Source organism: Dermochelys coriacea, chromosome 4 (genome assembly GCF_009764565.3).
Source record: "Dermochelys coriacea isolate rDerCor1 chromosome 4, rDerCor1.pri.v4, whole genome shotgun sequence".
NCBI lineage: Eukaryota > Metazoa > Chordata > Testudines > Dermochelyidae > Dermochelys > Dermochelys coriacea.
This window is the reverse complement of record NC_050071.1, coordinates 89,466,931-89,494,676: the sequence shown is the minus strand read 5'-3', so window position 1 is coordinate 89,494,676 and position 27,746 is coordinate 89,466,931. Positions and strand designations below refer to the sequence as shown.

General features: G+C 38.8%; 1 protein-coding gene across 4 annotated transcripts in view; it reads right to left on the bottom strand.

Annotated features, from left to right (window-relative positions):
- The window catches only part of SGCZ (sarcoglycan zeta), an 833,511-nt gene that overhangs the window by 179,341 nt on the left and 626,424 nt on the right, over positions 1–27,746 (bottom strand). For all 4 annotated transcript variants that reach the window (XR_005292802.2, XM_038400960.2, XM_038400961.2 and 1 more), the window contains one exon: positions 24,693–24,794. Coding sequence is in view for 3 of the 4 variants with exons in the window: in XM_038400960.2 (XP_038256888.1) it covers positions 24,693–24,794 (102 nt within the window). In the remaining variant the exon portion in view is untranslated. The remainder of the gene's footprint in view (positions 1–24,692; positions 24,795–27,746) is intronic.

Sequence of the window (27,746 nt, the reverse complement as noted above, 5' to 3'; positions counted from 1 at the left end):
GTGACAGGAGGTTCTTCCTGAGGGCCCTTCCTTTTAGTCTACACGTCATCGCTGAGAAGTGTGATTGCCAGCTCAGGTAGACATCTCTGTGAAAGCTCTGCTCAAACTAGTGCACTAAAAATATCAGGGTGGCTGTGGCAGCACAGGGAGCAGCTTCAGTTAGGTGTCTAAGTATTGTCCTCTCTATCACTTTAAGTACACACTCAGGTGGCTAGCCCAAGCCACTACCTGTACTGCCACAGCCACACAGATATTTTTAGTGCACTAGTTTGAGCAGAGCTTTCACAGAGATGTCTATCCAAGCTGGGAATCATACCTCCTGGCTGCTGTGTAGACATGCCATGAAATGTACTTTCTCACCTTGTTCTAAAATAATGTGAATTGGTTGACCAGCCTACTACTTTGCCTGAGGCTGAAGGACCACAATAAAAATTGGTGTTTGTGATAAGGTGTTGGGAGACATGCTGTTGGGTTTCATCTTATTTTTCTAGTTTTGGAGAGAAGTTTAGCTGCTGGTTCAAAATATTTTTATTTTTTATGTGACCATATTTTTAATTCATGACATTACCTAGAGCCTAAACAGGCACTTATTACGTTGCCTTAAATTGAAAGAAAAATAAATACATAAAATATAAAATTGTCTAAAATTGCAATACATTCATTGACATTTGGTTAAAATTTTCAAAGCCAAACACCTTAAAAACAGAGGCATATGCCAAGTATGGATGGTCAAGTCCAATTGCTTTCAATATAACAAATACTTTACAACAATAAAATCACAAATCACTGAGAAGTTGGCTGTGTTTAGCACAGAGCATGAAGTGGAGCAGAAGGATTATCTTGAGAGTACACTGAAAATGAAAAAAAAGTTTCCAAAGACATTTTGACCCTGAGACCTTCTTCAAGAACGATCTGTAAAATAAACTTTAAAGGGCCCATTTTAAACATGCATTAGATAGCCTAAGGCCCAAAAAAGGGTTCAATAAGAAAAGAAAAAAAGGATGAAATGTATAGCACTCCTTCAGCAAGGCAAAGCCGAACTGCAAAAGAATGGTAATCCTGTGGAAATATACAGAAAACTGTACACATATGAATAACTGTGCACTCAAATTCCATTCAGATTCTCTTCCTCTTGAAGATTACTTTTACATAGCTAGTTATCTGTATAGACAAATATAATGTGATTCCAAATAAGGAGGGATCCCAGATAATTATAATTAAGAATTTTAAGGAGCCAATGAACTGTTAGTGGTCAAAACTCAAGGCTTCTTATTTATTCTAGGATAAATAGTGACTTTGCATTAACTTTTCACCTTCAGAAAATTTTCACCTTCAGAGATTCTCAGGTGCCAGTTTTGTTTCATTATAAATGTGTTAACTTCTCCCAAGCATGTCTCTCTGCTGTCAGCTCAAATGTTGACTTGTCTTTTTTTAAAAAATAATCTCTGCAGTCTTGGACAGTTTACTTAAATTGTGCTCAATTTCCCCAGGCATAATATGAGAATACTACTTATCCATCGCACAAGAGTGTTGTAAAGGCTAATTAGTGAATGTTTCTCAAATGCTCTGAAGAGGCAAGGTGCTATGTAAGTGGGAAGATTATTATGATTATTTGTATTAAATGGTGTACAGATGGACTCCAGCTCAGGAGATATAGGCTCATCCCTCCTGCATACTAGTATGACAATGATCCTTTAAAATTTTAGATACCGAGGCATGTTCTTTTCTTATATGAAGGCTATTTTTAGAGAAGAGTCTTCAAAACAATTCTTGTTGGATGGAGGGAATGTATATGTGTTTGTTAGCAGGAGGGGGGTGACAAGACTTGAGGGAAGAAAATGACCAGCATATTTCACATTGTAGTAAAACGTTTTAAATTTAGTTTTGTCATCCCCCCAGTACAGTTACCTCTGTACCACTTCATACTAGAGATTCTTTTACTTCTGTGAAATCAAACACTATGGGCCAAACTCAGAGTAGATGTAAATGATGCTATAGCTTACACATCAGCAACAATGTGTAAGCTGGTATAGCCTACAAACTAAGGGAAGAAAGGGGTTATATGATGAAAGACTCCTTCACCCTTTGGTAGATTGCTTTACGATAACCCTGCTTTTCTGACTGCTCACCATGTAATTTCCACCAATTGGCACTCTGATGTGTAAGTTAATGACCATTTAGATAACTTACCTAAAGGACCAAATTCTGTCACTCATGCTGAACAATCCATGGGACTACTCATGGAATACGTACTATTATTCAACAGGTGTAATGTTGTGGAAAAATCTAAATAAGGGGTGGGCAAACTTTTTTGCCTGAGAGCTACAGTTGGGTGGGGAAATTGTATGCAGGGCCATGAATGTACGGCTGGGGCAGGTGTGCGGTGTACAGGAAAAGGTTTGGGGCAAAGGGTTGGGTGCAGGGTCAGGAGTGGGGCTCATGGCAGGGGATTGGGATGAGGGGTGTGTCAGGAAGCTCAGAGGAGGGGGTTGGGGTGCAGGAGGGGGTGCAAAGTATAGGAGGGGGCTGAAGGCAGGGAGTTACAGGTGCAGGAGGGGTTCAGGGTGGCAGTGGCGTGCAGCTGGGCTACCTTCCTGCCCTGGTCCCGCGCTGCTTCCAGAAGCGGCCAGCATGTCCAGCAGCAGCTCCTGGGTGTGGGGTGGGACAGGCAGCTCTACTGCATGCTGCCTTCTCCTATGGGTACCACCCCCGCAGCTCCCATTGGCCGCGGTTCCCCATTCCTGGCCAAAGAGAGCTGGGGGGGCACTCTGCTCTCCCCTGCCCCCCAAGGGGCAACAGGGACCTGGTGCTGGCTGCTTCTGGGAGCGGCACAGGGCCAGAGCAGGCAGGGAGCCTGCCTTAGCCCCGGAGTACTTGTGGCACCTTAGAGACTAACAAATTTATTAGAGCATAAGCTTTCGTGAGCTACAGCTCACTTCATCGGATGCATTGCACGAAAGCTTATGCTCTAATAAATTTGTTAGTCTCTAAGGTGCCACAAGTACTCCTTTTCTTTTTGCGAATACAGACTAACACGGCTGCTACTCTGAAACCTGCCTTAGCCCCGCTGCACCATGGGGCTGCCAATCCCGTGGGCCAGATTGAAAGCCCCGATCTAAACAATACAGCTGAGAAAACAAATATGGAGTATATTGTGGCCCAGAAGAACAGATCCATACATCATATTCAGAGTCAGAGATAAAGGGTTGGTTGTGTGACTTGTCCAGAATCTGTGCAATGTATCCTCTGCTGTTATATCTATAAGAATAAAATTGACTTTTCTCTTACTGTATAGTAGTGGGGGATACAAATGTGGTATATCTAATATCTTGTGAACAAAATCTGGGCCTGGATCTTTTGTGTGGTGTGATTTTTACTAAAATATTTCTCAAAATGGATTTTGTTTAATTGTAAAATGTGCAATTTTCTCATGAGACTCATGAATCTAGGGCACATGGTTGCTGCTCCAGAAAGCTGATTAACTAGCTGTATCAGTTTTCTGGCTTAGCTAATCAGGGGGACTAATTACCATTCTAGAATGTCTATAAGTTTATCAAAAGGTGGTGACCCAAATATTAGGGACTCTTTTCCTCTAGAGTTTTGGAGTTAATTGGATTCCACAGAAATCAATGGAAAAGAAAGGTAATCCATGGATTTTAAGAGAAACATGTAATTCATCAGGTGCCAACATGGAATTCAATATGAGTTAAAACTAAAAATACAACTAATACTTCCTTCAGGGATTTTTGATCTATATTTTTGATCCAGCTAGTTAAAGCCTTTTTGTTCACTCTAGACTCTCACTCTGGACTTCATTAAAATAACATTTTCTTTTGTTTTCCTTCTTGTAGCTTGCTGCTATGTACTGCACACAGCACTCTCTATCATGAATCAGTCCAATGACTTCAGTACCCGTAAACCGTAAGGTGCAATCCTCCAAACATTGAAAACAATTATCTGTGCTTGCTTTGAAAAAAAAGCAAATCCAAGTCAGCAGATATGAATGAGTCGTGTAGCTCCTCTAGCTCAAGAGAACCTCCGAACTTCAGAGTAAATGCACAGATGTTCATCTTGTGAAACTAATGCTAACACTCTAATGATCATTTCCAGGACAAATGTGGTAACTTGCTCAGCTGTTTCCTTATAAAACATTTGCTTTCTCTACCAGTTTTCTTTATCCCAACTCATTTATGGTTTCAATCACGGGTATACCATTTCTCTTGATTTTGTTTATTTAAATAATTTCCACTTGACTTCCTCTGAAATCTTACTCTCATAGTCCCAATGCTATGGGACATAACAAATAATACACTGAAAAAGCAAAGATATACAAATGTATGTATAAAAGATTGACTTTAATATTAATCAATTAAGTAAGAATTGATTGGTACTGAGAAAAATACACCCTGAAGATCTGCCCTGGAAGCAATTCTCAGCCCCACCTTAACACATTCTTGGCATTTGATCTAATGTCATATTATTAATTGCATTTCAATGGCACTCATCACTAAATTATGGTTGAATAAGGACTGCATGACCAGACCCAAAGTAGGACACAAGGAACACAGCTTAAAGTACTGGAAGTAGATTCAGTCTCAAACTGTTATAAATCTTGTCCTCAGAGAACCCTAAAAATCAGGTGTGGAAGGGTGTTTGTTATTGAATAGAATAAGTTATATTTAAGAAACGTTTTAATTTATTGATGCAATTTTTCAAATTATTTTTAAATGTACTTGTAATAAATGCATTTTACACTCATTTTCAAAGCAACGTCTTGTCTGTGTCTCTACTTAGAACAAAATGGAGTTCAAAATCATTTGGTTTGTACAAGCTGGCTCCTGGCAACACTTAGGGTTGCCAACTTTCTAATTGCACAAAACTGAACACCTTGCCCTGCCCCTTCTTCGAGTCTGCCCTCTCCCGTTCACTCCATCTCCACTCCCTCTGATGCTTGCGTTCCATCACCCTCACTCATGCTCTCATTTTCATTGGGCTGGGGCAGGGGGTACGGGCTCTAGGCTGGGGCCGAGGGGTTTGGAATGAGCTCTGGTATTTGGAATCTTGGAGATGGTCCAGGCTCTGGGCCTGGGGTGCGGGCTCTGGGCTGGGGCCAGCAATGAGGAGTTCAGGGTGCAGGAGGGGGATCCAGGCTGGGGAAGGGGGGTTCAGAGTGTAAATGGGGACTCCGGGCTAAGGCATGGGGTTGGGGAGTGGGAGGGAGGGAGGACTCTGGATGGGGATGCAGGCTCTGGAGATGAAGGGTTTGGGGTGCAGGAGGAGGCTCCAGGCTGGGGATGAGGGGTTCAGAGTGTGGGAAGAGGTTCTGAACTAGGACAGGAGGTTTGGGCTTTGGGAGCGAGTTTGGTTGCAGGAGGGGACTCAGGGGCAGGGGAGAAAGAGGGGGTGCAGGAGCAGGTTCCAGGTGGTGCTCCATTCCAGCGGCTCCCCGGAAGCAACAGCATGTCCCTTGCTCCTAGGCAGAAATGCGGCCAGGCGGCTCTGTGATGCCTCCGCTGCAGGTGATGCCCCCGCAGATCCCATTGGCCATGGGAGCCGGCACTCAGGGCAGGTGCAGCATCTGAAGATCCCATGGCCATTCCTCTGCATAGGAGCCAAGGGACATGTCACTGCTTGCAGGGAGCTATGCAGAGACAGGTAGGGAAGGTGCCAATCCCGCACCAACGGACTTTTAATAGCCTGTCAGTGGTACTGACTGGAGCTGCCAAGGTCCCTTATCCACTAGGTGTTTGAGTTGAAACCCGGATACCTGGCTACCCTAGTGATGCTGAATGTACTAGCAAGCATTTAATTTAAGGTTTATATTATTTGTTTTTATCACTATTGAATGCAGCACAATCGCAGAAATTGAATTGTCATTGTTCTGGAAAACCACGTTTGTCCCCAAATATTCTCAAAAGAATTAAGCTCAAAGCTGTTTAGTGCAGAAATGTTAACATTTGCATAGAAATTCTCCTTTACGTGGCACATGTGTCAAACAAGAAAAATCAGTAGTGCTTGCTATATGGAAACACATTTATTAAGCACACTTCTTGGTTCTGTATAGACATACCATAGAGAAAGACAAAGTCCCTGCTATATAAAGTTTACCACTGAAGTCAAATACAACCAATAAAGTTTAAGTGTATAATGCACAAGGAGATGGCTCATCCTGGAAGAATGGTGACTCTCTGTTTTACACCTATATAGGGTGATTACTACAGGAAGACATTTTGAAAGCCTGTGTTAAGGAGGTATTGCATGAACAATATTTTAAGTATCTATGTGTAGTAAAGGCTGGTGATAATTTTCCCTATCCTAATTGCAGTAGGAGAAAATTCTAAGGGTAGAAAATATAGTCTCTGGTTTTAAGAAGCACACTCTTTATTTAGCCGAAAAGCATCTTTGCAGTTTGGACCCTGTTATCACAATGCTCCACATACTTTACAGACTAATACAACTATCTTTGATACAACACAGATAATTTCCTTTTCACTGCTAAGGAAAGAAGTTTGGAATTTAGTTAGTACTAGTATTGCTGCAGCTTCCGAAATTTGAAAATTTTTATACTAAGCAGCTTTGATAGGAAAGAGGGCTGCAGGCACAAAACATGTAAAAGTCCATTACTAGAGGGATGTGAAACTGTTGGGGTACAGCAAAATATTGAACCAGGTATTGTCAAGCTGATGATCACATGCTTAGGGAATCAGATGGTTATCCTAACTTGATTTATTCCATACAATAAGCTAGGTACTGTAAATTCAATAGGCATGTCTGGTATAAAGGTTGTAATGTGTTTGGAAGGCTCCAAGTCCTTAACCTTAGCAGAGGTCATTTCCAAATATTGTTAGCTGAATGCAGACACAGTGAGTGAACTGACTAGAGCTGAAATTAGTTACACTAGAAATGTGTTAACGTGGAACAGGTGGACAATGAAAAAAAATGTTAAAAAGTCTGATGCAGGAAAAGCTAAAGGAGAGGGAAATCAGTATGGTGTTCAGAGTTTTTGAGGATAGAGAAAATAGGAAAAGTAATCTCAAAGATGGAAGGATATAATATTATAAATAAAAAGAAGAGGGGGTTGCGCTAATCACCTAAAGTACAGGAACAATTTGTTTGTTCAGAGAAGAGCTGGATGGTACAGTTATGAGAGATATTTTCTCATATAGGGCTAGATTTTATGATTAGGCAAAGCCCTGTATAGGGTGGGGAGTGCCGAACTGTTCTGCAGAAGAAAAGGTAGGTGAGGAAATATCTTTTATTGGACCAACTTTTGTTAGCGAGGGACAAGTTTCTGAGCCACACAGAGCTCTGTCTCTCTATCTGGGGATACATGGTTACAATTACACTGTATGTACTGCAGAAGGCCATTTTAGGAAGGCATTGTGTTTGGGGCAGGCTCCAACTTGGTCTGCAGGATGCCTGAGGGGCTAAAACCTTAACTCCCATTGATCAGGCTTATGAATACTATGGGATTTGGGAGACCACGGTATTTCATAAACATTTTTCCTTCCTCTGTCTGTCCAAAAATATCGTGAGAGTAGCATTTCAGCATTTCTGCTTGTGCTGGAATCCATGAGTGCAGACAAAAACAACAATAGGGAGAAAGTTAGTCAAACACAATAAAGGTTCAGTCTGAGCATTGAGTAAAGATACAGGTTGATTTTTATTTTATCTAAACTGGTTCATCAATCCCTAGAAATAAGATGTGATTTTAGAGAAGATGAACTGAAAACACAAAGATTGTGCTAATACTCGTGTTTGACCATTCACAAAATCTTTACAGTCCCAAACATACTTTCGAGTTTCGACTTATGTTTATTTCAGTAGATTTTAATGATCTGGCAGCTTGACTTTTTAAATGTATTGATTATAAATGATTTAGATAAAAAAAATTGTGAAAAAAAGAGTATGAAAAATACAAGGTATATTGAAAGCAAAGTTACAACATCAAAGAACTTGCTCTGACAAATTATGCCTATACGACTATACAGTGCTGTTCAATTGTAAATTTGACATGAATTGAAGATGGTCTATGGATTTTGCTAATGGATAAAAACCTAGTTTTGTATATAAGGCAGTCTGTATTTTACCAAGCTCAAAGTTCAACATGTCAATAAACTAATTTAATCTCGGTCTCAGAATTAATATTTTATGAACCCCCTTTCCTTCTTAAGCTGAACTTAAAAGTTTGTTCTACATTGAACTTATGGGGGGCTTTTTATTCCAATCAATGGCTTTTGGCTGTATATGACTCAGTCCGAGATTTTGGTCTTTACTACCACTTTAGAGAGAACTAACTCTGAACAGTTACAAAAGCAATATTTTCATTTTTCTTTTTGTGTACTTTTCTTTTACTTCTATCATTTTTCTTTCTTTTTATATTCCATCATTAAACTTTCTGTTCTCAGGTTTGCCTAAGGGGGAATAGTGTATATGAAGGACCAGAGTTTCTTCACACTAAGAAGCAATTTGTATATCAACATTTTTAGATATAGAATGTTAAGTATGTTCTCTGCTTTTAAGAAATGAAATCTCCAAATGTCACATAGCCCTACTTTAGACACACTATTAGTTCTACCATTTCGAGATAATGTTTGTATCTAATGGAGAGTCAATCTTTGGAACTTAAAGAAAAACAATTAAATGCCCTCCATAGGTTATTGAGTTATCTGCAGTTCCATATGTATTTCTGGAAGGGCAATTTATCTGTAATTTGTTAGTAACTAGAGATTTACAATTCTAACAGAGGGTTCTTCCAGAATTTCCCAGTGAGATCCATGGATCTAATGCAAGTGTGCAAGACAAAAACTTTTTTCTCTTTCCATTATAAAAAGAGAGAATGTAAGATTGTGTCTCAGTTCTCTCTAGTTTTTAAAGTTCTCACCTGGGTAGGGGTTTCCTGTGAAATGACACTAATACCTTTTCTTTGTCTAATGCATAAAGGCTGTCATTTTCTTGTTATGGAACTTTTTGTATCCTGTAAATTCTAAACACATTTTAAAACCTATATTAATTTTCAAGAACATTTTACGTGCCTATAATGTAGAGTCTTAAGAAGCTCCATTTGTCTCATCAACCCAAGGACCCAGGAATATGGGGCTGGATTCTTCACTTTGATATATAGGTTCTATGCCAGTCTAATTTCATAAACTTCAGCAGGATTGTATTGACACAAAACTAGTATAATAGCGTGGAGAATTACATGCATTAACTTTTTATATTTTGAAACTTTGAACAAAAACTCGATCTTTCTATGGTGAATGAATACTCTACAGACAGAAGTTAAAGTTATTTGTGTTCAACTTCTGTTTGCAATTTTATTTTCCTCCCTCCCATGAATAAACTAATTATAACCAAAATGCTTATGGACTCCAGTCCTATTTTACCATTGCACTGATGAAAAGTGCTATATAAGAGCTAGGGTTTTCTCATTTGAGGGTGCTACACAGCGAGTTATGGTGATAGGAAGAGCCAAATGCTAATAACCAACTTTTAGCCAGCAATTCAAACAAACACTCAAATCCCCCATGGCCCCACCACACTGATACTTAGCACTCCATGCAAAATTATGAGAAGAGATTGTATCAAGGCTTCTCCCATACCATGCAACTGAAGGACACAGATTTACCAACTAGAAAGATGTAGAATAATAAACTGATCTCACTGAAGACTGCTTACTATAGAGTGCACACTGAGCGCTCAGGTCCACAGCTGAATTAAAGGATAATACGACATACACTAACAGTTACATGTTTAATAAATGTGGACAAAACTAAAATACTAAGGAGGGCAAAACTACAATTCCTGGAATATGATGGCAAAGAGGCCTTCATTCCCCTTTGCTCTCAGATGAGATACAGTGACTAGAAGGTAAGAATGAAATTCATATTGAACCTGGACAAAAAAGCTGGTCTCCAACCAATCAAGTGGTAACCTCCAAGACTGATATTTTCAGTGATGGCAACCGGAAATTTTTCTTAACTGTTGTTGAGCTGAAGATTTCATTTAAAACAACCTGCCCCGAGAAAACTCATCCTCCCCTCCTTCCCTAAAAAGCCTCACACTTAACAAGTACAACTCTGGAGGAGCTATATGAAGAATCAGATGGAAAAGTCATTACTAAATTTTAAAAAATTTACCCAGCATTTACTCTTGATGGAGCAAGGGCTACTGAAAAATCAAGACTGCAGTATCTGGCAAAGAGGTTGCAGGCACTTCATGACTTGGAGAGGAATTCTCCTCACCCCCACATCCACATTCTCAGAAATCATTCCCATGCCAAGGCCAGCTACTCAGGCTTGGTACAAAAGAGGGTGGATTTAAACCACTGATGATTAGCCAGGGACATTGTTATCACCTAAAACTAAAAGTCAGACATCTGCTTGGATAGACAATAAATCAATGAAATAATAAAAGGATGATTTGAAAACAAAAATGTGTTCAAAATTACAGTTTTACAACCGGATGACCCCATACAGGTTTCAGTGAAGTAAAGCAAATCAAGGACACCGTCGTAAATCAATGTGTCCTTAGGTGCTATTGGATAATGCAGAACAGCCAACTGAATTTCAGAATGGCAGTCACTACACAGACAACCAGCAAAAACAACTGGTCCGTTGGCAAAGCCTGTGATTAAGAAACATTGTCATGTTCATACACAATAAATTGACACTGGACTCTCAGTACACTGGAACACCATCAGTCTGAGAGCAACAATGACTACTTTGTTCTCACCATTAGTCAAATAATTGTAAAGGCAAGCCGGGCAAGTAGACTTCAACATTAGGAATTCAGGAGCATTTTAGCTTTTATCACACTACACAGGAAGGTGGAATTTAGTCACAGAAATAGACATTGTACTTTACACTGAAAACAATGAGGGGTGGATTCTGCATTCCCTTTGTGCTGCTCAGGTGATGCAAAGATAGCATAGACTAGACACTCCTCTACCCCTTTGACAATTCCCCAGCATTTAAGAATCCTCAGTGCCTGTAGCTCTCACATAGCTACACCAAAATTGTCTCCTAGATCCCCCAGCACAAATGGCATGTCTGGGGTGGAAAGGAAGGAGCAGAGAATCTGGCCCTGCATGTATACATGAGAATATGCTTGGGAAGAAAGCCCACTAAATAAAAAGATAGCTCTTGCAGAACATTAGAGAAAATTATGGACATCTTCCAGGCATGTAGTGTGATAACACAAATATCATCATTATAATATTATATTACAAATGGTTTTTGATAACTCAGACTGGAAACAAGCCAATATTTTTCAGTTCAGTTCTAGTTAAGTTTTAATAAAATATATATATTTGATCCCATCCAAGTAATAAATTTTTGGGGCAATCAATTTCAGCAACCATGCTACTGTAATATAATCACAAGAACAATGTAAATCAAATACCTTCCAAAAGATAAGCAATGATTAAGACGCTAACAGCCTTGTAACTTCTAGGAACACTAAATGAATCATGTATTTGTTGAATTTATCAAAGCAACATTACCGGTAGAAATTTTCTCTTCTTGACTGCAAAGTTATAGACAGCCAAATGCTACTCTGACATACAAGTGTAGCTTCCACTTACATCAGTGGGAGTTTTAAACATGTATAAAAGGGCAGAATTTCCCCTCAAATAGTCACATCATATATGCACTCTTTCAATGTGATTAATTGTCATAGTCATCAAAAGTCTCACTTCTTTTACAAGTAGAAATACTGTTACAGTCTATGAAGCCAATTAAAAACTTGAATCTATGCAAAATATGAGTTTACATGTGGAAGGAATATTGAAGTTCACCAGGGGCAACAACAGATATCACTGTAAGACCAGAAACAGCTTCTGAATGTAGAAAGATCTCCACTTAGTAATTGAACATATACTCTCTTTCACCTACCTAAGATGGAGTCAATATTTCCCTCTAAAACCTTTGCTACATGGAGTAGTAGAATACAAATTGACCATCATGAGGCCCAAAGACAACGGAAGTATAGAAAATAGTACTTAAGAAATACCAGGAATCAGCAAGAAGCACTCCTAAAAGTGGCTGAAGCATACCCCAGTATTTCCTGTTTATTCTTTAAATTATGAATTCTCTGTGTATTAGAGGTTGGAGAAACCACAGAAGTTTGGTTTGTGATATGGATGTTACAACTGACCACTAAAATCAGCAATAATCAGAACTTGCCAAACCCAACCTTCTGCTCACAGGAAGAAGAGGAGGAATTCAGTCCACCCTTTCCAAAGAAAACCTCCAGTTGGGGAGAGGACTCAGACATAACCTCACTGATGAGCAGCTGCTGAAGAGGACAGGATGCCAACCCTCGAAAGATGAGCTTCTGACCCAGCTTTCCAAAGAGTGAATCTGATCTTATCCCCTCTTTTAAGCTGAATACAAGAGGATGATACATGTAAAGTAAGATGGGATGAGTGGAGGAAGAAGCCAATTGCATGCTAGCCTCTGCTAACACTGCCTCGTGTGTGAGCAGCATTCTTTCTACTCCGTTTCATGCAGGAAACAAGGCTTGAGTGAAAAAGTCTTGAGTGGATGGAATCTCTAAGGAAGTTCACCTTTCACATGAACCTGAATTTCCAAGAAACATTTTCCCGACTCCCTCCAAGAGCATGCTAGGTATTTTAAAATAAAAATACAGATTTTGAACCTAATTAGGTGTTCAATTATTAGTACAAAAATGCATGATTTTAGTAATATGTTGTACATATATTTCATTTGATGAAGTTTCTTGATTTTGTGCCTTGTAAACCATTTTTTCTAATAATCTTTTATTGTATTATATACTAATGTGCTCTCTTAGGGCAATCTCTTGAAAGCACGTGATACAGGAACAGAGAGCACTCTTTTGACCCTATTAGCTGGACAGAAAAAATGGAATATGAAGTAATGGATTACAGAATGAAGGAAAACAGTATCTCTCTCCAAGACAGGCAGGGAGACTGCATTACAGGGGTGCAAATTTGGGCTTCCTTAATGCTTCAGGCAACATTGTATGGGTGAGTGGTAAATAACTAGTCAGGATTAAGGAATTTGGGAGAGTTGCCTGTTACACTTGCAGTATATTTAAAACTAATAAACCTCTACACCGATAGTACAGCTTTGGCAAACTATAATATTTTAACTCAGAAACCTTGAAGCATTGTCTCAAATTAGTTAAATCCATTATGAGTTATTTGCAAATCAGCAATTGATCTGTGTGATGCTATTTTAATCATCATCTGATGATGGTTACTTGCTAGATTAATGCAAATGATAAGAACAGAAAGCCATTTAGTGGCAAGAAAATCATTTTAAACCATAATTAAACCAGTTTAGGGGAGGGTCATTTGACTGTTCTGGTCCAGACAGACCTTTTGGCAGCTTTTAACTGACCATGGATTGGTGCTTCAGAGGTTAAGGGATGCTGCTGTGTGGTGTGAACTTCCCTCAAGTGGTTCAAATCATATTATGGATTGAAGGAGTCAGCTGGCAATAATGGAAAAAGACTTATAATTATCAAGGGATGATTTGCAGTGCAGTACAAGGATCAATCATATTACCCTTCTTGTTCAACGTACATATGGGATCTCTTGGTAACAATTTCATAAAACTTTGAATAGATGCTGCTGATATGGAACTATGTATCACTGAATCTATGCAGCCATCAAGTGCAGTCTCTGTTACAGATGGGACATTTGAAAACAGAGCAGCCTTGTCCCTTGATCCTGGGAAAACAGAAGATTTGCTGCTGGGTAAATCATTCAGAGATAGATTTCCATGAAAAAGATGTGGTCAAAATGATGTTAAAAGTTCTTGGCCCACCTATTTGTTGGATGCATTTTGATTTTTTTTCCAGTAGTTCAATTTGTATAGGCTACACCTATTGATGCTTGTGAACATTTTACAACAGAAACACATGCTTATGGGATCACAAGATTTGATTAGTGTAATTCCCTTTCTGTAACAGATTACAGTATGGCTCCTTCATCACTTGCAGCTAGTTCAGGATGCAGAATTTTACCCAGCATCATTATACAATACTTGCCTCCTTTTCTTTACATTGGCTGAATATACAGCAGTAGATTGGTTTTCAGCTGGACTTTGGATTCAGGAAGGGGCTGTTAGCGAACCTGGCTGCTGCTCTCTATGGACCTGTTTGCTAAACTCCCTTTGATCACTTCTCTTTCCTATCCCCCTCTAGTCTCTGTGCTGTGAGTTGAAGGGAGGGCTTAAGATCTAGGTATGCTGGCTGAATACAGTGCTGTGCCAAGGGTGTTCTGGGCCCAGTCTGAAATGCAAATCTGGGTCCCTTGCCCCTTGCCATTGTGCAATCACCACTAAGTACATTTACAAAGGGACCGTCCTAGCCTTCTCTGAAGCAATCTTACTAATTAGCTACTCCCATTCTATCCGTCTTGCTTTCAAATTCTCTAGAGAAATAAAAATGCTAAATTGCTTAACTCTTCCTGCCCTGTGGATGTTCTTAGATGGGTCTTAGTTCATTTTAGCTTGCTGAAAAACTGCAGAACTAGAATTAATTTGCAAACTTGACACCATCAAATTAGGCCTGAATAAAGACAGAGTCGCTGGGTCACTACAAAACATAATTTTCCCTCTGTTGATACTCACATCTTCTTGTCAACTGTTGGGAATGGACCACATCCACCCTGATTGGATTGGCCTCATTAGCACTGACCCACACTTGGTAAGGCAACTCCCATCTTTTTTATGTGCTGTATATTTATACCTGCCTACTATATTTTTCACTCCATGCATCTGATGAAGTCAGTTATAGCCCACAAAAGCGCATGCCCAAATAAATTTGTTAGTCTCTAAGGTGCCACAAGGACTCCTCTTTGCTTTTGCTGATTAGGACTAACAAAGTTACCCCTCTGAAACATATCTGTAAATCCTCCTTTGTTTTGGGGAAGATACCAATGAAATCTACAAAGCTCTCAACAACCTTTGTGCCATCTTTCAAAACCTCAATACCTAAGATATTGGTTCCAGTCAGGAGAGGTCTGAAGTACAATCAAACATAAGAAAAATATTTTACTTTCAACAAGGTTGGGAAAGCTGTTTGCCATACTATTTTTGTTATCCTTCTGATAAATTCATTTTGATTTCAGTTTGATAAGCATGTCACCTTTGCCATACTTGCCTTCATAGCTTTCAAGTGATCTCACAAACTAATCATATACCTTGAAAACAATTCAAGTAACCCCCCAAAATTACCATTACAAGAACTGTCTAATTTCTCATCTAAAACTCTCAAAGCTAAACACCTAAGTACAACAAAATATCCAAGAGACTATGCAAAATATTGTACCACATCCTTCTGCACCTGATAGCAGATTTGCATACCTTTGCCAGTTGTACGACCCTTTTCCAACCATTCTGCAAGTTCCATCCAGTAAAAATGGTCTCCACATATTCCTTCAAACATTCATATTGGCATATTTGCTTGCTACAGTGGAAAGTTTATAGACCCAGTTTTATGGTTCACAGGGAAGAGGAGGAATTTGACTGGAAAAGCAAACAAGCGAAACACAACAAGGAGGCGAGAGTCAAACTGTATATCCCAGAGCAGGTAGACAGATTCATGATAGCTCAGCTTGAGCTAGCATGTTAAAAACAGTATTGTGGACACTGTGAGCTGCTGCAATTGCCAGACTAGCAGCTTCAGTCCAAGCCCACTGGCCCAACCCCTGACGAGAAGTAAAGTAAAAGGCAAAACAAAAACACAAGGCCTTTGATGGCCTGGGTCCGGCTCCCCTGTAACCATTTGATACCCCTTTGCATGGCCTGGCTCAATGACTGCTAGAACTCTCCATCGGAGGATTTATTAATGGTTTAATTAGACCGGAATGAGGCAGAGAATCTGTCCCTCTATATTTCATACCTTGCATATCTGTATTCAGACACCAGCAACCATTTAAGATTCTCACTATCTTGACTTCAATCAGTAGGCAAGGAGAAGTCTACTACTGTCATGTGCCCTAGGCTGTAGAACTCCCCCCTGAATTTCATCTCACAACTTCTCCTCACCAATTAAACAAAAAATTACAATCTTTTTACTCTAAAATATAAGTTCAAAAGATTGATAATTATTTTGACAACTGTTGGCCTTATCGAAATGGGGTTTTGTCACAGACGCTATAAGGAGCTGAGTTGGAGCCATTAGTATCATCCTACACCCCTTTTTTTCCCCCCATTTTCAGCTTTATTGTTAAGCTTTTTTTAGAGTGCAGTATTTTATTTAATTTCTTTAATGTTTTTAAATTGGTTGTAAATAAATAGCTTCCAAACATTTTGACAGGAGTTAGGGGAGATAATGTATACAATTATAACAATTCTCTACACCTAAAGGGAAAATTACAAATAATACAGCTTGAAGTATCCCAAAGTTCAGGATATCTAAGAAGATTCTGTATGAAAGGTTCACAGTATGTTTTCTTTCACTAGATCAGTACTGCAGTCATAATGCCTCTCGTACACTGGAAGTTATTGCACAAAGTCCCAGGAGTACGAAGTCAGTTAAAGAAGTTTATGGAAAAAAATGTCAAGAACAGAGCTGATACACAAGGGACTTTCGTGTGGTAATGAACTTCTTACAGTCTTTCAGAATCATATAGCTAGATAAATAAAGTAACTTTCTAAGGCTAAAAATCAAGAAAAAGATCAGATTAGCTGCAGTTAGGGTTTAAGAATGAGGTATCAGTTCAAACAAATGAAAAATGTATATTTCAAAATCTAGATGTTTTGAAGAGAATATTGTATCCATGCTTCCCCAAAACTTTCCTTTCTTTGGGTATCAAGGTCCACAAGATGACAGATATGGCAATATCCATGAAAAAATTCACTGAATTAAGTTTGGTGGCCATTGTAATAAATGCAAAATGTACCTATTAATGTGGACCAGAACTGTATGCAACTTCTCTAGGGGAAAGATGGAATGTGAACCCTGCAAAGTGTTATGAATTTCAAATGACTATACTGAACAATTGGCCAGACAAGAATGAAATTTTGGACAAATAGTGGGGAATCTCTAGGTGAAGGTGAAAGCAAAAAGTCAACCTTTTGAAGCTATGCCCTGAGGAGAGGACCACTGTCTATTGATTATCTGTTCTCAGCATCATAAGATCAAAGGCCAAAGTGGTATAAAGAAAAGACTAATCTATTCATGGGCATGCTTGGTCTGAGCTATGGCTGTTATGGATTTTTAACTACAGGAAAAGCCCCTTTGAGAAATCTGAAGCACCGACTCCTGTCAGAGCTCTTGTTGGAGTTGAGGGTAATATCTGGTAAGCTTATTAGCAGGTGTGTAGGTTCTTTTATTGTTTTTAATATCTTTTCTCTGTAGTATTTTTACCTTAATAATAAATGCGCCTGTTTAGAAGGAGGTGAGTGGTAATTCATAACTCTGGGCAATTATCTGGTCATTGCCTTCAACTTCAAAGTACAGATGTTGGTCAGGCAGTCTGGCTTGCTAGGAATTTCACAGTATAGCGAGAAATCTGTGCAACCTGGAAAAACCCCTGTCAGATGGTAGAGACAAAAGTCTCCACCCAAGAGACATGACAGCTGAGGAACTGGGAGCCTACAGTGGAGGAAGACCAGTGCAGTTGCCCTGAACTGTGACACACACAGTTCCTACAATGAGTTTTTAAGACCGATTCTACCAGTGAGTGGGTACATCAGAGGAGCCAGCGCCAGACCTATCAGCCACTGGCTCCTAGGCAAGTTGCACCTATCGGTTATGTAATTTCTACAGCTAAAGTAAATATGAATATTTTGTTTAAATTTCTGGGAAGCAAAACTTTGCATAACTTACTAGTGCTACTACTTTACCATGGTGAAGAATAGGACATTGCTTGAGGATTACTAATTCCACACTATTTGCTAAGGATAAACATTTGAGAAAGCCAAATTCCTAAGCATCAATATTTCAAATCTCCGAATGGGCTTTTAAAAAAATGGTTAGCATTTGCTTTTCATATTAATTTTTCACTAGGTGGAAACCCATTTGTTATACGAGTACAACTCCTAAAATGACAAAAAGCTAAAAATGACCAGGAACTTAAAAAATGAACAGTTACAGAGCACGAATCTCAGTGATGATTGAATTTGGTAATATTCTAAATAAGAGCTCTCAGACATCCTTGTAGCAGTTTCCATCACTTCACACTGACTCAGCAGACATTCTTGTCTTCATAGTGACACACAGAGGGACAATCCTAGAATCCTGTTATACAAATATTTCTAAATTAAGTAATTACAAGATATAGAGTAGAGGAGTTAGCATTTGTACAAAAACAAAGTAAATCATCTGCAGGGGGTTTTGGTCAGTGGATTAATAGACATGATTCCAACACTGGAAGTTCCCTGGCCTCTCCCGAGCTCAATTTTCCTTGCCTTAGATATGGAGAGAAACAGTGAAACACTGCTTTACAGTACTCCCAGGTGTATGCAGCAGTCTCCACGTAACCTCTCTACAGCCTTCCTCTTCTGTGCAGGGGAAACATAGCACTTGTGCAAAAATATTTTCTGATCTATCAATTGTCTCAGCTCAAGTACTAACAACCAACTGAATTTCACTGTCTACCTGCTTTTAATGGGAAAATAGCAAACTTGATAAAAGAAGATATTTGTATATCAGATTTGTATATCATTTTTAGTAGCATGGAAAATAAATCAGCAACAAAAAAGAGCACGTAAAGTCCTCAGATTCAGTTGCATCTTTTACTCCTTGATGTACATTACTTACATTAATAATATTATTTCACCATGGGTTTATACTATCTCCAAGGGGGAAAAAAAGGGGGGGGGAGTTAAAAACCTCATTCTGCTGCTTTATTCTCCTTCTCACATTTTAATGTTTTGTATTCTTAATGTAACAGATACACATTTTTTTTCAAGCAAGCTGTGATACTTATGGATTAAATCACAAGGAAGATGCAAGTGAGTAACCTTGCAATTTCCAAGTGCAGAATTTCAGGTATACTCCTTTCAAAAAGTGGCTAAGGTGAAAAACACAACAACTATTCTTAAAGCATTTTCTTCATTTGCACGTGCAAAGCCTATTTCAAGTGGAAACAGAGAAATTCACATATATAGTTTAAATAATAATTCCCCTCTGGGATCTGAGATGAGTATCCAATCAGCTGCTTACATTTGTGGCTGTAACTTAGCACCTAAGACAATATTCTGTTCACCCTGATACTATCTGAATTTGATGTTAGTTTATTATAGGAGCTGGATATTATTAAATCCAGAAAATACAAGATAAGACATGTTATCTCATCTAAATAGAAAGTTAATCAAAAGGAAGGAAAGACAATAAGTGATAATAACAGAACCTATATTATCTCAGTGTGAATGTCAAGTATTGTTTATAAATCACAGTTACTTCTACTTTTCAAAAACAAAAGGAGTACTTGTGGCACCTTAGAGACTAACAAATTTATTTGAACATAAGTTTTCGTGAGCTACAGCTCACTTCATCGAATGTGAGCTGTAGCTCACAAAAGCTTGTGCTCAAATAAATTTGTTAGTCTCTAAGGTGCCACAAGTACTCCTTTTGTTTTTGCGAATACAGACTAACACTGCTGCTACTCTGAAACCTGTCGTTCTACTTTTCAAGTATCAGAAACTATTGCCAATAATGGGAGATATTAAAAATTAAATTTGGGGAACATTTTCAAGACTGTTTCCTACAACATAACACAAGTAAAGTCCATTTTATAAAAAACAGTAGGAATTTGACGCTGTGAGAATGTGTTTATTGTTTTCCTTTTTATTAACTTTACTATGTTTACTGTAACTGTGATTTGATTTTCTCTGTATATAACCATTTGTTGTAAAAAAGGTCAGAAATCTAAAGCATACCAGAAAGAAAATTAGTGTATGAGATTCACATGTTAACCATCCCTATGGAAGTCACAGTCTCTGTTTCCCCACCCCACTCCCCAAAAAGACCAACACTCTCCTAATACAATGTAGTTCAACAGATTTAAGTTGTGTTCCTGTCATAAATATAAAGGGAAGGGTAAACACCTTTAAAATCCCTCCTGGCCAGAGGAAAAGCCTTTTCACCTGTAAAGGGTTAAGAAGCTAGGATAACCTCGCTGGCACCTGACCAAAATGACCAATGAGGAGACAAGATACTTTCAAAGCTAGCGGGGGCGGGGGGGGGGGAGAGAAACAAAGGGTCTGGGTTTGTCTTGGTGATGCTTTTGCCGGGGATAGAACAGGAATAGAGTCTTAGAACTCTGTAAGTAATCTAGCTAGATATGAGTTAGATTATGATTTCTTTAAATGGCTGAGAAAATAAGCTGTGCTGAACAGAATGGATATTCCTATCTTTGTGTCTTTTTGTAACTTAAGGTTTTGCCTAGAGGGATTCTCTATGTTTTGAATCTAATTACCCTGTAAGGTATTTACCCCTGATTTTACAGAGGTGATTCTTTCTACCTTTTCTTCTATTAAAATTCTTCTTTTAAGAAACTGAATGCTTTTTCATTGTTCTTAAGATCCAAGGGTTTGGGTCTGCGGTCACCTATGCAAATTGGTGAGGTTTTTTACCAAGCCTTCCCCAGGCAGGGGGGTGCAAGATTTTGGTGAGGATTTTTTTGGGGGGAAGATGTTTCCAAACGGCTCTTTCCTAATAAAAAACCCGGTTAGACGTTTGGTGGTGGCAGCGAAAGTCCAAGGGCAAAAGGTAAAGTAGTTTTTACCTTGGGGAAGTTTTAACCTAAGCTGGTAAAAGTAAGCTTAGGAGGTTTTCATGCAGGTCCCCACATCTGTACCCTAGAGTTCAGAGTGGAGAAGGAACCTGGAAAGTTCCACTCTCTTCCCGCCATCAAAAAAATACATCCTAATTTATTACTTTCAAATGGTGGCATTTACTATATCTGAGGCCCAGACAATCAAGTATGATGGTTCTTCATATCCAGGGGAAAGGTCAGCTTGGTAGGAATGTCCCAAAATAATACAAAATATTTCTCAGCAGGTAGTAGCAGAATTAAAAAACGACCATGTATTTCCAGCTTTAGCACAGGTCCAGAAGTATCTTACACACACACTCCACATTTTTACATCCCACAATGTTTACTACAGCCTTAGGACTGTAATCAGTCTCCATTATGTATCAGTGTTAGGGATCAGTGTCAAATGATGCAGCTACAGCTATCCTATTCCCTTTTTTCTATTTTTTCCAGAGGACTTACTCCCAGGTCTACCTTTCTCCAACCAAACATCAGCCATTTTATATTGTGACTATTTCTTCTCATAGTAGTCCTCTGGGAGACTATCTAGTCTTCTTGGCACACCAATCTTTCACAGGACTTTGCTTACGTGAGCAGCAGCATTGACCCCATTGAAATTAATGATAGAATGTCCTTTGACTTCAAGGCAGTTAAGCTATCTCCCATTGATTTCAACTGGATTATTTCACATAAGAATGGCCATACGAGGTCAGCTCAATGGTCCACCTAGCCCATTATCCTATCTTCTGACAGTAATCAGTGCTAGATGCTTCAGAGGAAATGAACAGAACAGGCAATTATTTAGTGATTCATCACATTGTCCAAACCCAGCTTCTAATAGTCAGAGATTTAGGGATACCCAGAATATGGGTTTGTGTCCCTGACCCTCTTAGGTCCATCAAGGGATATGAGCCATGTCCCATTGACTTATCTAAATGTTTTTTTGGATCCAGTTATACTTTTGGCCTTCACAACATCCCCTAGCAACAAGTTCCACGGGATGACTATGCATTGGGTAGAGAAGTACTTCCTTATGATTGTTTTAAACTTGCTGACTATTAAATTTCATTGGGTGACCCCTGCTTCTCGTATTATGCAAAGGAGTAAATAACACTTCCATATTCATGTTCTCCACACCATTCATAATTATATAGACCTCTATTATGCTGTCTCTTTTCTAAGATGAACAGTCCTAGTCCTTTTAATTTCTATTCATATGGAAGCTGTTCCATATCCTAATAAGTTTTACTGCCCGTTTCTGTACCTTTCCCAATTCTATCTGTGTGAGCAAAGTCACACTTGCTTAAGCACTTGGCAACAGCAAGATCTTGGTGGGTAAATACAGTAACATAATTCCCATAAGACTGATTATCATACATAGCAGTTGCGATGGACAGAATCACAAATTCACACATGGGAAGGAACAGTCATGGCATGCTTAATCTGGCATTCTGTGACCACTTGGAAGTAGCTGTGTTTCCTCCAGTGTAGTTACAAGGATTGTAGAGTTTGGGGAATTTACAAAACTTCCATAAACACTGCACTTGTAAAGTTTCTATTGGCTGGGTTGGGACATGGATGCTTTTAGGAATACTTGAATTTATTTTTTTAGCTTTATTTCAAAATGTTCATTAAGTATTCCGCAGCCTTTAAAACAAATGTTATATATCCTACGTTAGGCTGCAGCATCACCCTTAGAATATTTTCTTTGTTACTTCTGGAAATAATAAAAAAAGCTAAAGCTAAGTCAGCGTATCAAAGATCATCGAGTTACAAAGATGTACATAAGACTTTTAGGAAGATTATTTTGAGAGGGTCTTTGTGCCTTTCTATAGCATGACACTTTGAAAAAAAATTATTTGAGGGGATAAATTCTACCCAGAGTTGCATGTTCATGTATTAGAGGGCAGAATGTGACCTTAAATGTCTATTCCTTGTAGAGATGGCTAATAAAATATATAGAGGTAATTTTTGTGAGCTTAATCTTTTGGTTGTATCATGATCTAAATCAAAGCAATGATATTTGCATTTCTAAATATATTCAGCTACCTTGTTACTGAAGATTTGCTTATAGATGTTACATTAATTACATTTTTCTATTTTTAGCAAACCTTTCATAAGGAATATTTTTCAAAAGGCAAGCCTTAAGGGAACGAACTGATTGTGAATAGAAAAAAGTCAAAGATGATTATCTATCTAATAAAGTGATCAAAACACAATCACTATTTTGACATATACACAGATTCATAAAGTGTTACATGATATTTTAGTTGGCAGGCAAACACTCACGACTCTAAATCTTCACCAGTTTTTTTGTCTTACAGATAAAGGAGACAGAGCAGTTAATTGTCCATTTTAATTGATTATTTTAAGAACTAAGTGTTGTCAGATGTTGGTGGGACTTTCCATTCCCCCCTGGAATGGCCAAAGACACTCCCTCCGAGACCTCTCTTCATACACTGATACAAAGAAGTTACGTATTGTCCCTCTGGTGCAATTAGTTACCACCCCTTTAGCTTATACGTGGGTTCAATCAAAACATCTCTATCCATCATACTGACATCCTGACCTTATCTTTAAGGGTTGGGGGTAGGGGAAAGAATCAGTGTGTCCTCTATCATCTTCGGAGGGCATGTTTGTAACATACTTGGTATCGAGGCATTCCGGTATCTCCCTCTGGAATGTGCTTGCCTGAGTGCCACATACTTCTTAGGAATGTGTCTATTTTTGCAGCATCAGCCCTGTTTTTGCCAGTTTCTGTGAGCTTGCATGCAAGCAGAGTCTGACTTCTGCTCACAGCCTGACTTTTGCTACCTTTGCTTTATATTACAAGGCCTGACTACTACTCTAGTTCAGGTCTCAGGCCTCATAACAGGACTCTTGCACCAGGCCCCATTTCTCAGGCTCTCTCTACTGTACTAAGAATATAATCATGAAGGAAAAATATCAAGGTACTGTACCACTTATAAATTTAGATTTTAAGCTTACTGTAGCCTGTAGTTCTCATGATACATTTTCATGCATACATGATTGTTTCTACTGCCTGTTGAGGTCAAAGCCTTTTCTGAGGGAGATTTAATAGCGGAAAGACATTTTTAATAGCTCTTCATTCCTGTCAACATTTGCAATATGCATATTGAAATTCTCTGTACTTCATTGACTAAAACACATTTTAACATTCCTCTCTGATAGCATTTGTATAGCAGCGAGAACTTAATAGAATTCAAGTACTGCAATTTTTTTTATTTTTAATATATCTAGGAGAGCTACAACCCAGCATGACTCAGTTGAAATGAGCTGTGTTGAACTTTTGAATATATAATGTCTTGATTTAACTATTTTTTCTACAATGGCCTGCTGTTAAGTGATAAAACAATTACATTTTTAGCGATATTACAAATGGGTTGTTTTGAAAAATCTCTATCCTAGTGTACATTATCCAGTTTTAATAAAATTCCCTGTACCCCATGAAAAGAATTACACTAACTGAAGCTAGAAGGTACTCAGGTGGAGCTACTTGAGTATATATGAAACTGTTCATTCTTTTCATTGCATTTTGCAGAACTTGTATTGCTGGGTTCACATCAAATTGGAAGAATCAAATGTTCCATTCACAGTGCTGAGCTCCATCTCCTGAAGATTAATGTGCATATTTTGTTTTTCCACATAGATGAGGGATGATGGCACTTTTTAAGTAATAGCACAGGAACAGAAAGTTTCAGATAACAGTGAATATCCACTTCTTAGATTAAATCTCATCTTTGGCACTCATGAGCCTTTCAGTGATCTACAGTGCTTTCTCCTAAGGTATTCTCAAAGAAAACGTTCATTGAATGCCAGTTTAGAGGGTGCAGAAATCCTATTCTACATTTTCAGGCTGAAGAAATTAATTTGAATTAGCTGTAAATAAACCCAAAAGATGTCAAGTTCCTACCTTTCGGGAATGTATTTCTTTCACATACAATGGAAGTAGAAATTCAGATATGCCTTCAAGTCGAATTCCTTTTTTGGTGACTCTCAGATTCCCCATTCCATCCTACAAACAACAACATATATATATATATATATATATATATTCACTTTTGGAAGTAACCACTGTGAAGAAATAAACATTCAGCTCAAAGTCTAGAAGCATTAAATGCATAGAATACGGAAGAGGGAAGTAAGGTGAAAGGGACTCTCTGAATATACAAAAGTGCATGAGAGATCAAGCTTTTCATGCACATGTGGATAACAACTTATTTGACTTTTCAAAAGCTGCAAAAATATTTTAAAAAAAATAAAGTCATCCAATAGGTTCACTAGCTTGAAGATAAACATTACTTTTACAATCATTAGTCAAAGTCTTTGCTGGGTCTGTGGTGAGCCAGAGAATGAAGGTTTTTGAAGCCTTCTGGAAATTCCAGACACACAGCAGTTTTGAGTAAAAACAAAGATGGTTACAAAGAATCTATATTTAACATTCTATCTGATATGAAAAGAGGCATTTTACACCTGTGTTGATGGCAAATCCTGCTTTCTTCTTTGTAATTCTTTAGCAAAACTAATACTATTCCACTGAGCAAAGGCTAGGTCAGGATCTGGGGAGCCCATGCAAGGGATGATCCCTGCATGCTACCATTCACTGGAGAATTGAGGACAGCTTCACCAGCTCTATTTTTATAAGAATGCATTATCCATGCTCCACTAGCATCTTTCCAGTGGGGGAACAAGAGGCAGGGAGTCTACTCCAGGCCCAGAGGATGGAGAAGCAGCTACGGAGCAGCATTGCCACTGTACAGTGGTTTGTGCAAAAGCAGCATTCACTAAAACATAGCTCCGGAACTGGGGTTGTGAAATATTAGCTGGGATAAACATTGGCCTGAAAGTTCTGAGCATGAGTGCTTTATTTTCCCCTTTATTTTCTTTTACACTAAAAATTGGAGTACAATCAAAGAATGGCAGAAGAATAAAAAAGTTTAAACACAATTTTGTTTATGATAATACAATTGAAAGAGCCTGCTCCTGCTTAGTTATGGCAAAATTCCTAGTGGTTTCATTGGGAACAGAACTGGGCTGAAAGTAATAATTAGTCTCTAATATGAAGACAGGAAGCTTCAAAAGATGGCTGCTGAATCAGCGTACTCTGCATGTTTTCCATCAGGCTTTTTAGCACACATTTTGAAATATACACACACAGTACCTATTTGAATAAAAGAAAAAATATTGTCATAAATATGTAATTATACAAGAAAGCCCAGATCCTGTGTCCACTTCTGAGGACCTACTAGGACCATAGAAACAAAAAAAATATGCATGGCACAAGTGTCCCCAACTGCTCATAATATGACACAGTAAGAAAGGTGCTCCAGGCTTGGCAGGTGCCAATACTCTGCAGGGCTCCCCACAACAGGACACAGAATGAGTATATAGAATGTTGGGGCATAATCAGTAAGGCAACACACAACAGCAATCCAACTAAGCTAAAAATCCCACGAGAGCACTTCAACCACTTCCCAAATACCAGATAGCAGTGGCTGCAGGCATGCTACACAGCAGCTTCTGTAGATTGAGCATGAGGGTTTTGCTCCTCAAGCCCAAGACTTAATACCCAGATTCCACTTGAATATGAACCCTTACTTTACATTTGGCATGACTGCTCCCAGAATCACTCATGAATCACACAGATAAAGGCACCAGCAAAATACCCCTAGTTCTCTGCCTTGCATCGTACGAATATGGCATCTTGCGCTGCTCTAGATCCTTTCTTTAGCAATGCAAGTTTATTAATTGGCTCATCATTTCAATAATGGAAAGTGGATATACACCACCTTTGTAGCCTGAGCAGATTTACCAAGCACTTCAGTCAAACTCACTGGTAAGGATAAACACTAGAATAAATGTATTGATTAAAAAGATAGATTAAGTGATTACAAGTGATAGGCAAAAAGAGTGGTTATGAAAATAAAATAAGCACACAGTCTAAATTCTCAACCCTGTTAGACTGGGCAACATCTAGATTAAGCAGTTTTTCTCACCCCACTGGATATTGCAGGTTGATTACTGTCTTTCATATGCAAGCTTTTTTCTCTTGCCCAGGGACCAGTCTCTTCAGCTCCAGTGTTCTCGTTGCCTTCAGCATAGGTGGGGGAGAAGAGAAAGGATGAAGGATGGGTCCACTGTGTTCTGTTTTATACACTTAGTCCATGTGCTTGGAGAACACAAGTCCAGGCATGTCTGGTGGACATTGCTAAGTAACGAGGCAAGGTTGAGCACTTGCCCTGGGTATAGCCTTGTGCAAGTGAGTCATTGAATTGTAGCTCCCTTGCTGGACAATGGCTGTTGATGGTTGTTCAACACCTTCCTGGGCATTGGTTATCCCCCTGGTTATTGTCTTTGGGGAGCTAGTATCTGGGTGCTTCCCAAACCAACAGCATATTTTAGTGACAGTCTCATAACACAATTCTCATAACTTCATTTGCATTAATGATATACATATTTAGATGAAACAGTGGGTTTCCACAGATCATAACCTTTTCCTATGATACTTTACAAGGCATGCTTTGTATGCAATATTACAACAGTATACAAATGATGAATATGAGGGTTACGGAGTTCTCCCCTGGGGTGTAGAGTGTCTTACTCTCTTTATGGCTGGTATAGAAACCATTTCTAAGGCAACCCTGAGCCCTGCTGTTCCATATTGACTTTTTGGAGCCATTCACAATCCCTTGTGCAAGATCAAGCAGCATTCAGATTGTTTTAAATTATCCTGAAGGATTGGTGTGAGGAAGAGCTGGCCCAGGAACAGGGGAGTGTAAAGGTGACCTTTCTCACCTGCTGATCTGAGCTGTGTTATCCTCAGCTGTGGCTGTGGGCTTTTGGGGCCTTTGTATTTTCCAGAAACAAACTGCAAATCTTAGTTTCTACAATGATTCCAAAGAACACTAATTCTCCCCTTCCTCCCCCAGCTTGCTATTCAAATGTTTTTCAGAGAATTTAAACCATG